General features: G+C 47.4%; 1 protein-coding gene across 1 annotated transcript; it reads left to right on the forward strand.

Moving 5' to 3' along the window:
- The first annotated feature begins 10,160 nt into the window (after window positions 1-10,160).
- Window positions 10,161-12,055, forward strand: LOC147343499 (beta-defensin 2). The gene is made up of 2 exons (XM_086379816.1): window positions 10,161-10,355; window positions 11,817-12,055. Exons 1-2 carry the CDS (start codon window positions 10,298-10,300, stop codon window positions 11,951-11,953), a joined length of 195 nt encoding a protein of 64 aa, XP_086235942.1. The 5' UTR covers window positions 10,161-10,297; the 3' UTR covers window positions 11,954-12,055.
- The last annotated feature ends 887 nt before the right edge of the window (window positions 12,056-12,942 follow it).

Genomic DNA, 12,942 nt, shown 5'->3' on the forward strand with positions numbered 1-12,942 from the left:
CAGTTGAAAATTGTCAAAGACAAAATGCAGGGTTTGTAATAAAAAGAGCCCTTTAGGTCTCATTTTAAAATGGGTAAATGGGCCAGACAGGAGTGATGGAGGACCACTTCCATGTGTCCTCTCACCTCTACCGGACCACAAATGCTGTCCATCTAAAAGCTTCTAATGGCTGGCAACCCACACTGTGAGGAAAAGGGAGACAAGACACAGAAGAGCGAATCTGAGAACCTCCCTGCGGTGCTTCATCTCAGGTATGGAGGCGGCTCGGCCTTGCTGCCCAGATATTTGGCCAGATGTCATTCTGGGTGTTTCTGTGAGGATGTTTGGAAATGAGACCTACATTTAAATCAGTGGACTTTGGTAAACCAGGTTATTATTACCCCTCCGTGACATGGGTGGGCCTCATCCAATCAGTTGAAGGCCTGAACAAAGACTGACTTCCACCCAAAGGGAAGGAATTCTGCCAGCAGCCAGCCTTCAGATTTGAACTCAAGGATCAGCTCCTCCCTGAGTCCTGCTGGTCTACTGCACTGGCACTGGATCTGTTTGTTTGGGGACTTGCCAAAATGTTTGTTTGTTTTGGGACTTACTTTCATAATGGTGTGAGATGATTCCTTAAAGAAATGGGTTATTTCTGTGTTGAACCCTGACTGACTCACGACCAAATGTGGACAAGTGAAGAGGAAAAAGATGGGAGGCACCCCAAGAAAGCCGCTCAGGAATGGGCTGTATGTGTCTACCCTCTGAAGTAACTTTTCCTGGGTTGCAGAACCTTTGGAGAACACCCCTCCCCCGCCCTCCCTCTCCCACCCCCAGCAAATAGACACAAGACAGTCTTGGAAAATTTCAGTTTCTTCACCAAAACTTGACCACAGACTACAGCTGAGATTGTGTTAGCATTATGTGGACAACGTGTTTTTGCAACCCTGCTATAACCGACACACAGAGATATAGCTGGTGGGAGAAATGAACAGAAGCTAAGAAACACATAACAAGAAGGGCAGCCCCAAATGCCAGGGCTGGGAAGCCAGGAGTAGGTTTGGGGGTGGGCAGAGGACTGGGGAGTGGGGGAGGCTTAGGAAGCAGCCACTCCCGGGGAGCGCAGGGCTCAGGGAAGAGCTTCCCCAGAGACCCTGGGTGATGATGGTGGGTCTCTGCAAAGCCCCGCCGACCAGCGGCCACGTGGTTTCCATTGCTTCCTTCCTCCCATGGTCCATCAGAGGAGACCTTCACCCCCCCATCCCCTCTGAGCAGAGTGGACAGAGCTCCCGTTTCTAAGGTCTTACCTCCTGCCTGAAGCTGCTGGGTAAAATAAATGAGGTGGTACAGGCAGCTCACTGCAACCACCGTCTACACAAGCTTGGAGCTGGGTTACCTCTCCTTTAGCAGTTTCCCCTCCACAAGATGAGACAGGCTGAGGATATAGAAAGAGGATGGGAAGGAAAGGGAGGGAAACAAAAGGAGCCAGAGTGACGGAAACCTGTTCATAGAACCTGCATCACTGCCCCTGAAACATGCAGAAAAATAACAGGAAAGCTCGAAGGGACTGGATCTTCAGCAGGAACTAAAGCAAGGGGCATCATTCAGGAACAGGCAGCTCCAGGAGAGAACAGGAATCTTGCTGAGGTGAGGGGAGTTGTTTACCTGATTATCTCAGGAAGAAAGGGCACACCTTCAAAGACAAGAGCTTGGACTGAAGAATTCAGCATTTAAAAAAATAAATGGACTGTGATGGGACTGTATACTGCCCTCCTACAGTACACAACTAAGGAACCAGGCAAAACCTGTGAAACTACTGATTCAGACTCTGGCACAAGCAGTCCAGGACCATAATTGAGGAGAGAAGAAAACAAGTGAGGTGAGGGACTTTCCTGGTGGTCTGGTGGCTGGGATTCTGTGCTCTCAATGCAGGGGGCCTGGGTCCACCCCTGGTCAGGGAACTAGATCCCACATGCCACAACTGAGATCCTGCCTGGCATGATTAAGGTCCAAGGCAGCCAAATTAATGAATTCGCTGATTAAATGTTATGTGCTTAACCATTTTTTAAAAAAGAAAAGAAAACAAGTGAAGTGAGACTTATGACATCTCCAGTCTCTACAGATTTCCAGGCCTAAAGCTCAGGCAACAAGAACCCAAACAGACCAACAATTCTTCTGAGTCTAAGAGAGAGGGGTCAAAGTTCAGAGAGTGCAGGTATCTTTACTTCTGGACAGAAAACCAGCAGTGGGCATTGGAATCAGGGGTGTGTGCCTTTGTGCTAAGTCACTGCAGTTGTGTCTGACTCTGCTACTCTGTGGAATGTGGAAGTGCTGACACTTTGTGACCCCATTGACTGTAGCCTGCCTGTGTAGCCTGCCTAAAAACTCTGTGCTTCTCGTTCAATTCTAAAACTGCTCTGAAAAACTGAAAAACGAAGTCTATGATACTAGATGGGATTTTGGCTCACCTTGATGGGATAAAGTCTGATGCTAAGATTCTAGACCCTATCTTAAGGAGAGAGATGGTCATTTCAGTAAAAAAAAAAAAAAAAAGGATCAGATATAAACTAACTATAAAGAACCCACTTGAGACATCAAATATAAAGGCAAGTGGATTTAAAATGAAAGGATGGAAACAGATCTGCTGTGGTCATTGTTTAGACCCTCAGTTGTGCCCAACTCTCTTGAGAACCCCATGGAATCATCCAGTCAAGATTACTGCAGTGTGTTGCCAAGCCCTCCTCTGGGGAATGTCCCCTGACCCAGGGATCAAAACCATGTCTCTGCATCTCCTACATCTCAAGCAGATTCTTTACTGTTGAGCTGACAGATATGCTATGGAAACATTAATTTAAAGAAAACATGGTAGGCTGTATTGGTTAATTGACAGGCTTTCCTGGTGGCTCAGATGGTAAAGAAGCTACCTCCAATGCAAGAGACCTGGTTTGATCCCTGGTTTGGGAAGATGCCCTAGAGGAGGGCGTGGCAACCCACTCCAGTATTCTTGCCTGGAGAATCCCCATGGACAGAAGAGCCTGCAGGCTACAGGCTATGGGGTCACAAAGGGTCAGACATGCCTGAGTGACTAAGCACAGCACAATCAAGTAACTTTTAGGACAAGGACCAGATATAGAGAGCTGATATTTATCCTAACGATAAAATGTTTAATTCATCAAGAATACATATGAATACTGAATCAGAATGTACTTAGCAAAGGAATTTTAAAATTCTTAAAGAAAACTTACAGGAATAACTGGAGAGACAGACAAATAAGCAGTTATAGTTGGAATTTCCCTGACCATCCAGTGGTTAAGATTCCAAATTTTCAATGCAGGGGGCACAGTTTCCATCCCTGGTTGAGCAAGTAAGATCTCTTATACCATACACAAAATTCAATGCAAGATAGATTAAAGGTTTACAAAAATCACAAAACTCCTGAAACCACAAAACTCCTAAAAGAAAGCATAGGAGAAAAGTTCTTTGGCATGGGTCTTCACAAGGATGATTTTGAGCTTGACACCAAAAGCACAAGCCACAAAAACAAAGCTAAATTGTAGGATCCATCGAACTGAAAAGCTTCTGCACAGCAAAGGAAACAATGAACAAACTGAAAAGATGATGCTCTTTTAACGCTCCAGTGATCTCTGAGGCTGGAGGAGATGGCAGCAGTGTTGTGGGAAAGAGAGTGGGGTGAGAGAGGATGGTCGCATCCCAGGTCACGTCCGAGTCCCTGGGATGGCCACCAAATATGGGGACTTGACTTCGCATAAGCAGGGACTCAAGAGCGAGTCATGGTGAAGGAAGGTCAATCCAGGGAGGAAACATGCTACACAGAGAGTGTGGGCCATCTTGGAAAGCAAGCCCAGCACCAGGGTATGGGGCTGTTGGTGTTTATAGGGGTGGGTCATTTCATAGGCTAATGAGTGGGAGGAGTATTCCAGCTATTTTGCAGAAAGGGTTGGGATTTCCAGGAACTGGGTCAGCACCTCCTTTTTGACCTTTCCGGTCAGCCTTGGAATTGTCACGGCGCCTCTGGGTGTGTCACCTAGCTGCCGTGTTACAAAGGGATTTAAAAACATATATTTACTTCAGGTCTTAGTTGCGGTATGCAGGATATTCATCTCAGCACACTGGCTTAGTCCCCTCACGGCATGTGGAGAAGGAAATGGCAACCCACTGCAGTATTCTTCCCTGGATAATTCCATGGACAGAGGAGCCTGGTGGCCAAAGGTCCATGGGGTCGCAAAGAGTCGGACACAACTGAACGACTTCACTTTCTTTCTCTCATGTGGAATCCTAGTGCCCAGGCCAGAGACTAAATCCACATCCCCTGTGCTGCAAGGCAGATTCTTAACCAGTGGACCACCAGGGAAGCCCCATCATTCTTTTAAAGGTTGTGCCCCGCCCAATTCCGATCTCATTAGCACCAGGTAGCTGGCATTTGACAGCACTATTCAGGCTTTCCAGTTATAGGAGAATGTCCTGGTAAAGCTCTCAGGACACTGTGGTGACTGCAGGAGACAGGCAGGAACATTGGAAGAGAGGTCGATTTTGCTCCAAGTTACATCACTGCCACTTAGTTGACTATGGCCTTGGACACAACTTTTTGTTGGATTTGCAGCCAATTTTAATCGACTGTTTAAGTCAGTTTTGCCTGTGGCCTCAGACATGGCTTTCTAGTCCTCGGGACCATCTTGTATAAACCTTGGGGCATACCTACCTGGTGGGTTTGTTTAGGGGAATTCAAAGAGATAATTTGAATAAAAGTGCCCAGCTACTGAGCAAGGCTCATTGCAAAATATAATTGTGGGACAAGTTCAAAGAAGAAACTAGTAAAAGTGTCAGTGGGAGAGCACAGCATTAGACCCAGCCCTGGCCCCCTTCTCAGGGTAGGTCTCCACGTGACTGTCAGAAGCCATGACGCCCGGCCCGTCCATAGGACAAGGGAACTGGGGACAACGGCCTCTGCCCATTAACACCCAGGGCTCCATGCTGAGAACACCTGTTTGTGGAGTCATAGATGTAAAGGGATTTGGTCTTCAAAATCTTATCTGTAGAACTGGGACTCTCCTTCTTACCTGAGGAACTGAGGCGCTTTGCTGGAAAGACCCTGCCTCAATTTCCGACTCACAGGTTAAGGGTTTGGGGACACAGCATTTATCTTCCCTTTAAAGAATGAATCCATGAGTTAACTCTCAGCCCAGGCATGAAGCAACCACGATCCACATGGCCTTGTTTGGCTTTGAACCTGGGAAAACTAACAGTTCATGTAGACTTGACCTAAAAATAACCCTTCCCTCTATTCTATATGAATTCATCTCTGGTTTCTGGTGAGCCACCCCATGCTTTCTTGGGTGTGTGACCTCCTTGCTGAGGCAACAGGACCCTTCCCTGATGGACAGAGATGCCCCTGGGTGCTATCTGCAGGATTAACATAGCTGCAAAGGACTCATCTTTAGACCTTGCCAAGGAAAAATAAGCCACTGCAATTGTCCAATTCCTGACAAGGGCCGTTTTCCAACTGGTGAGGAACCATGGCAGGAAACTCCCTTGAAACTCACCATGGCACCCTGACCCCTTTTGGAAATGCCCTTCTATGAAAAGTCATGCCTGGTCTTGCACATAAAACTGCATCATCAGCTTCCTTAAAAGAAAAAAAAAAATCTGCTGTGCTGCAAACCATAGATCACTAAAACACACCAATTTTTGTTCTGTTTATTTATTTAGGCTGTACTAGGTTGTAGAAAATTCTGAAAGAGATGCGAATATCAGACCACATGACCTGCTTCTTGAGAAACCTATATGTAGATCAGGAAGCAACAGTTAGAACTGGACGTGGAACAACAGACTGGTTCCAAATAGGAAAAGGAGTACGTCAAGGCGGTATATTGTCACCCTGCTCATTTAACTTATATGCACAGTACATCATGAGAAACACTGGGCTGGAAGAAGCACAAGCTGGAATCAAGATTGCCAGGAGAAATATCAATAACCTCAGATATGCAGATGACACCACCCTTATGGCAGAAAGTGAAGAGGAACTAAAAAGCCTCTTGATGAAGGTCAAAGAGGAGAGTGAAAAAGTTGGCTTAAAGTTCAACATTCAGAAAACTAAGATCATGGATCTGGTTCCATCACTTCGTGGGAAATAGATGGGGAAACAGTGGAAACAGTGTTGCACTTTATTTTTTTGGGCTCCCAAATCACTGCAGATGGTGATTGCAGCCATGAAATTAAAAGATGCTTACACCTTGGAAGGAAAGTTATGACCAACCTAGATAGCATATAATAAGCAGAGACATTACTTTGCCAACAAAGTTCCGTCTAGTCAAGGCTATGGTTTTTCCTCTGGTCATGTATGGATGTGAGGGTTGGACTATGAAGAAAGCTGAGTGCCAAAGAATTGATGCTTTTGAACTGTGGTGTTGGAGAAGCCTCCTGAGGGTCCCTTGGACTGCAAGGAGATCTAACCAGTCCATTCTAAAGGAGATCAGTCCTGGGTGTTCTTTGGAAGGAATGATGCTAAAGCTGAAACTCCAGTACTTTGGCCACCTCATGTGAAGTGTTGACTCATTGGAAAAGACCCTGATGCTGGGAAGGATTGGGGGCAGAAGGAGAAGGGGACGACATAGGATGAGATGGCTGGATGGATTCATGGACTCATTGGATGTGAGTTTGAGTGAACTCCAAGAGTTGGTGATGGACAGGGAGGCCTGGCATGCTGCAGTTCATGGGGTCACAAAGAGTCAGACATCACTGAGCGACTGAACTGAACTGAACTGAGGTCGTAGTTGTGGCATGTGGGATCTTCTTACCTGATGTGCTATGCTTGGGAGTACAGAGTCTTACCCACTCTTACCACTCTTACCCACTCTTCAAGGAAGTCTCATAAAACAGCATTTTTAAAAATTATTTTTTAAAAAACTGTGGAGGATAGCTGATTAATAATGTTGTGATAGTTTCAGGTAGACAGCAAAGAGACTCAGCCATGCATATACATGTATCCATTCTGCCCCAAACTTCCTTCCCATCCAAGCTGTCACATAACATTAAGCAGAATTCCCTGAAAAACATCATTTTCAATGAAGAGACACAGTAGACAATGATTCAGTCTCACTTCTTTCTCCAGTGTAGTACTATAGCGTGTTTATAAATTGACCCTGTAGTATAGATTTTGCCTGCAAGGTCCATAAAAGAACAGATATATATATATATATATATATATATATATCTATATCTATCTTATGTATAGATAATTTTATATATATATATATATATATATGTAGATGATATCTACCACTCTCAAATATCATTTAGAGCTAAACCACGAGGAACTATGATCAAGACAACTTATTTTCCATCAGAAAAATCCTATCCCTGGGTGCCAGCCAGGGACTCTGTCTGCTCGAGGCAGCTTCCATGGCTTTGCCGAGCCTCAGATGCAAGACTCTGAGCCACAGCGGGGGACCTGAACAGGACTGAAGCTCCGGGGGCTCCTTCAGGATGTGGTCCTCCTGGGTTCCCACATTTCTAAAGGGCTTGGAGTTCTGCTCAGAGCTGTATGGCAAGTTCCATCCTGAGATTTAGTGTTTCTGAAAAGCCAGGTCAGTGTCTCTCCAACACTGAGATGGACGGATGTTACTAAGTGAGGGATGTTACTTAGTGATGGAGGTCCCTCTCAACCCAGTGAAGGGGTCCCCACTGCTGGGCCTGCTTCGTGATACTAGGCTGGGAATATGCGTTCAGTGGTAGCGTCATCCTCCCACTCTGTCTCTGATAAAGGGAAACAGAGCACCCATCTGCCCATCACGTGTCCCACTGAGATTTCATGAGACAGGTGTGTGATTGTGTTGCAGAGAATTAATAAAAGTTTTTTTCCCCCTCTTTCTTTCTTTTTTCCCTTTTGTGTCTTTCTCCACTTGAACTGTTCCTAACCTACAGTCTGTATTGATAACCAAGTTTTTTCTTTGCAGAAGACTAACCTATTATGTGAACACTGACATTTATGGCCCTCCATTTCTGCAGGAGCCACATTCTGCATCTATTATCCTTTAACTTATTCTAGCCACGTCCTGATACTTAACTTTATGGCATCATAAACCTCCCCTTGTAGTTTGGTTCCTCTCTTTGCTCTATTTTAACCTCATTTTGATGCTTAACTTTATGGTGCACTCTCTTTGGAAGCCACCCCTAGTGGATTGCTTTCCCCCTTTTGTATTACAAGAAGAAAGTCACCAGGAAATCCCCAAAGGACTATGGACCCAACCACCGGGACCAACTGCCAGACCCAAATACCTAGCTACCTAACACTGGCGTATTGACAGTTTCCCAACAGTGCAAAAGAGAGAATTCAGGACCCCTACACCTTTTGTCCCATATCTCCAAGCCCTGACTGTGAGCCCCGACTGTATGATCCCCTGGATTCCCGATGGAGGGGAGACAGGCTCCTTGAGGCAGGAACCTATCGAGTTCTCTCTTCTGCTGGCTTAATGATTAAAGCCATCTTTCTGTTTCCTCCAAACTCTGTCTCCACAATTTTTATTCAGCTCTGGTGGGCAAAGAAAACCAAGATTTTGGCGGCGACTGTTGCTGCCATCCCATAACGGGCTAGCTGGTGTGCGGAGCAGGTCGGGACCACTGGGTCTCTTCCCTCAGTGCTCCAGGGGCCAGAAAGAGCATGGCTGTCTCTGTGGATGCTGGGAGTCAGCAAGTCTTGCCCAGGGAGTGAAACTGCCTCTGAACGAGTTAGTCCCTATTTGGGCCTGAAACAGCCTTTCATGGAAACAGTGTATGTGTTATTTGCTTAGTGATGTCCGACTCTCTGCAACCCCGTAGACTGCAGCCCACCAGGCTCCTCAGTCCATGGGACTCACCAGGCAAGAACACTGGAGCAGGTTGCCATTTCCTTCTCCAAAAGGAACTATCAGTTCAGTTCAGTTGAGTCGCTCAGTAGTGTCCAACTCTTTGCGAACCCATGAATTGCAGCATGGCAGGCCTCCCTGTCCATCACCAACTTCCAGAGTTCACTCAAACTCATGTCCATCGAGTTGGTGATGCCATCCAGCCATCTCATCCTCTGTCGTCCCCTTCTCCTCCTGCCCCCAATCCCTCCCAGCATCAGGGTCTTTTCCAATGAGTCAACTCTTCGCATGACATGGTCAAAGGATTGGAGTTTCAGCCTCAGCATCAGTCCTTCCAGAGAACACCCAGGGGTGATCTCCTTTAGGATGGACTGGTTGGATCTCTTTGCAGTCCAAGGGACTCTCAAGAGTCTTCTCCAACACCACAGTTCAAAAGCATCAATTCTTCGGCACTCAGCTTTCTTCACAGTCCAACTCTCACATCCATACATGACAATGGGAAAACCATAGCCTTGACATTTTTTGGCAAAGTAATATCTCTGCTTTTTAAATCCTATCTAGGTTGGTTATAACTTTCCTTTCAAGGAATAGGCGTCTTTTAATTTCACAGCTGCAATCACCATCTGCTGTGATTTTGGAGTCCCAAAAAATAAAGTCTGACACTGTTTCCACTGTTTCCCCATGTATCTTCCATGAAGTGATGGGACCGGATGCCATGATCTTAGTTTTCTGAATGTTGAGCTTTAAGACAACATTTTCACTCTCCTCGTTCACTTTCATCAAGAGGCTTTTTAGTTCCTCTTAACTTTCTGCCCTAAGGGTGGTGTCATCTGCATATTTGAGGTTATTGATATTTTTCCCTGCAATCTTGATTCCAGCTTGTGCTTCTTCAAGGCCAAAAGGAAGTATAGAAATAAAGAAAGTGAAGTCTCCGTTTCATGTCTGACTCTCTGCAACCCCATGAAGTGTAGCCCACCAGGATCCTCCATCCATGGAATTTTCCAGGCAAGAGTACTGGAGTGGGGTGCCATTTCCTTCTGCACAGGAAAACAGTGGGCAGTTTCAAAGCCCTGGAAGGGCGAGGGTGGGGCTGGGGAGTGGGTAAGCTAAGGTTCCGCAAGAAGTCTGTGCCCCTGCCAGGGGAAACAGGCAAGTCTGTGCCCCTTGCCACACCCCTGCCCACCAGCTGAACTGACTGCCAAGGAGAAGTTTGTGGTTAAAAGGGCAGCAGGAAAGCTTTTCCTGGGGTTTCCACAGCCTCATTAGCATACAAGTGACTGCCCCTGCTTTGTGCTATAAAGGCCACTCCCATGACACACAGGGAAGAGGTTCAGTTAACCAGTTCCTAATAACCAAATCCATAGCCAGCGCAGAAATCCTCCCGGAACCTGGGACCTTTTTAAAGCGGCAAGAGCAGCCTCTTCTCTAGCATCAGCCACAGAGCTCGGGACGCCAGCATGAGGCTCCATCACCTGCTCCTCGCGCTCCTCTTCCTGGTCCTGTCTGCTGGGTCAGGTGAGCTCGTGGGAGCCCCAGGGGGAGCCGTGGGCTCTCTCTCCTGTTTCTACCTCCTTCTGTCCTGCTACCCCCATCTACACGTGGTCAGACTAAACCCACCATATTTGGTGCTTCTGAGAAGCCAGTGCTGAGTCCTCAGTAGCAAGAGGATTCTGAGAACTGCCCTGCAAAATTCCAGGTTGTTTCTAAGCCACTCTAGCGAGTCAAGCTTCTGAGCCCGTCTTCTCATTGGTTTCATGAGGAGGAAACAGAAGTTGCCTCTGTTAAGTGACTCTCCTTTTTTTCTTTTTCATAAAAGCAAGAAATTTGATTTTGTCCCATGACAGAAGTACAGAATGTCTCTTTATAAATCTTTCTATTTGAAGGGTGGTGGCTCTGGGTGACCAGACAAGTCCAGAGGAGAGTCAGGCCGAGCCTGGGCTTCAGGAGCTCCCTTTGGGATGCTCCGTGCTGAGTCTCCTCAGCAGGAAGGTCCTCCAGGACACGTCGCTGACGATGCAACCCTCTCTCCACAGCTGGGAGGCAGCACATCCAAAGCAGTGTGCAGGATAGGCTGTCTGAGTTTAATCTTACCCTTGATATTTCCGGAAATGGGATGAAAATATGTAGGAAGGAAGGAGGGAGGGAGGGAGAGAGGGAGAGGATGCAGAGACTGAGACCTGAGACAACTGATTAGATGTCAAAATCAAGTTGAAAAGGCCTTGTTTGATCAGTGTTGTTTAAGACTGTAACCCAACTCTTAGCCCAGTGGCAGGGAGAGAGGACGGGGGTGTAAGGAGTGTGGCCCGGGTTCTATCCCTGGATGGGGAACTAGAGAGGGACCAAAGGTGCCTTGTGGTCAAGAGGAAAAAGGCGTGTGAGGAAGACGGGAAGGCCTCTGGTCAGGAGGAAACCACAAAGGGAGGAGGAGAGGGGCTGAATCGCACCAGCGCTGAGAGCATTCTGAGTCAGTAGAGACGATGATACAAAACTTTTTTTTCTGAACCATTGTCACTGTCAGCTGTAAGTTGCTTGGAGAATAAGTTCTCTTTAAACAGTTCTTACACTTTCAGCTGCATCTTTTCCTCCTATCTCAGCTGCACTACTTGACTGACTCCATGAGGTGGAAAACTAAACAGTGAAAATAGAACCTACGGGCCGCTTCTGACTCCTGGTGGGAAGGTGGATGTAGCAGAGCTTCCCAGTCTTTGCCCTCGTGGTGGACACAACCAGGGTCCTCACACCCCAGTCCCTCAGCCTCTGGTTCTGGAAACGTGAGGGTCCACCAGAGCCTGGGCAGGGCCAGTGTCTGTCTGGAAGCTGGTCAACGAGGTCCTGGACTCACATCTTGTTGTCACGAGGCCATGTCCGCATCTCAGCACAGAAAGCCCCAGGGCCTCGCTCAGAGGGGACACAGCTGGCCTTCTCGAGATGCCGCTTTCCTGCTGACACATTTTTCCCTCTTCATTCTCTTTTTAGGATTTACTCAAGTGGTAAGAAATCATGTAACCTGCCGTATAAATAGAGGCTTCTGTGTGCCGATCAGGTGCCCTGGACGCACGAGACAGATTGGCACCTGTTTCGGGCCCCGAGTAAAATGCTGCAGGTCGTGGTAGAAGAAGGCGAAGATGCGGCCGGGACCGATGCGGAGACTGAAACTGCGCCCTTCGACAGAACGTCTAAAATTTAAACCAGAATAAATTTTGTTCAAAGTTAAAGAATCTTGCCCATTGGTCATTGAGGTTGTTGTGTGGTGTCTGATCCCAGGCGAATTCTGAAATCCCTGAGGATGCTCTCTGAGCTCCCCATGCGGACCATCGGGGAATTGTGTTGGGGTGCTCTGTGCTCCCAGGGGTGTGACCCCCTGTTCCTTGGGGGCCTGACCTTCCCCAGCCCCTCTGTCTACTGTCCTTCCTGCTTCCCAGCCCAGGGCACCCTGCCCTACCCCACGTCTCCCCTCAAACATGCACCCCAGGGGTCCAGAATCACCAGCACACCAGTCCCATAGGAAAGCCCTGCCCCTGCTCCAGGAGGAAACCCCCCTCCTCTGTCCCCTGCAGCCCTCACTTCCATTTGGTTTGTGCTTCTTACTCCTGCCTTGTGTGCACGTGGATACACTTCTGATTCCCTTTTGGGCTATAAGATCTCTATAGGCATGGATTGTCCTATTCCTGTATGTGCTGGGCATTGAGATGAGACATTGCTTCACAAATTGTCATCAACTGAATGACAGGGTTGACATGGACAGAGCATGTCTCTCTGTGTGTACATGATATGATGCAACTAGATGCTATGGAAAAACAAGTCCTGTGGAAAGCACAATTCAATGAAGACAACACAGCACAGAACACAGAGACCTCAGGGGGCGGGGCGAGCAGGCTGACCTCAGCCTGCTTGCAGTTTCTTCAGAGGGTTTGCTAGTTAAACCAAGAGCCTTGCTGGTGCACACTGTATGTATGAGCAGTTCTCTGGTCTTTGCACTAACGCTTCCCTCAGTGCAAGCTGAGGTCACCAAGGGGATGGTGTTAGGAGACAGGGCCTTTGGGAGGTGATTTGGTCATGAGGGTGGGACCCTCCTGGGTGGAATGAGGGCCTTTATGAAAGA

The sequence above is a fragment of the Bos grunniens genome, chromosome 27, assembly GCF_055505025.1.
Source record: "Bos grunniens cultivar Pamir isolate PY7600 chromosome 27, Bosgru_T2T1.0, whole genome shotgun sequence".
NCBI lineage: Eukaryota > Metazoa > Chordata > Mammalia > Artiodactyla > Bovidae > Bos > Bos grunniens.

Excerpts from the sequence above, each read along its gene's own strand:
- LOC147343499 (XM_086379816.1), top strand. The coding sequence starts at position 10,298 with ATGAGGCTCCATCACCTGCTCCTCGCGCTCCTCTTCCTGGTCCTGTCT. Across the intron at positions 10,356-11,816 it reads GGTCCTGTCTGCTGGGTCAG|GATTTACTCAAGTGGTAAGA; the intron begins GTGAGCTCGTGG and ends TTCTCTTTTTAG.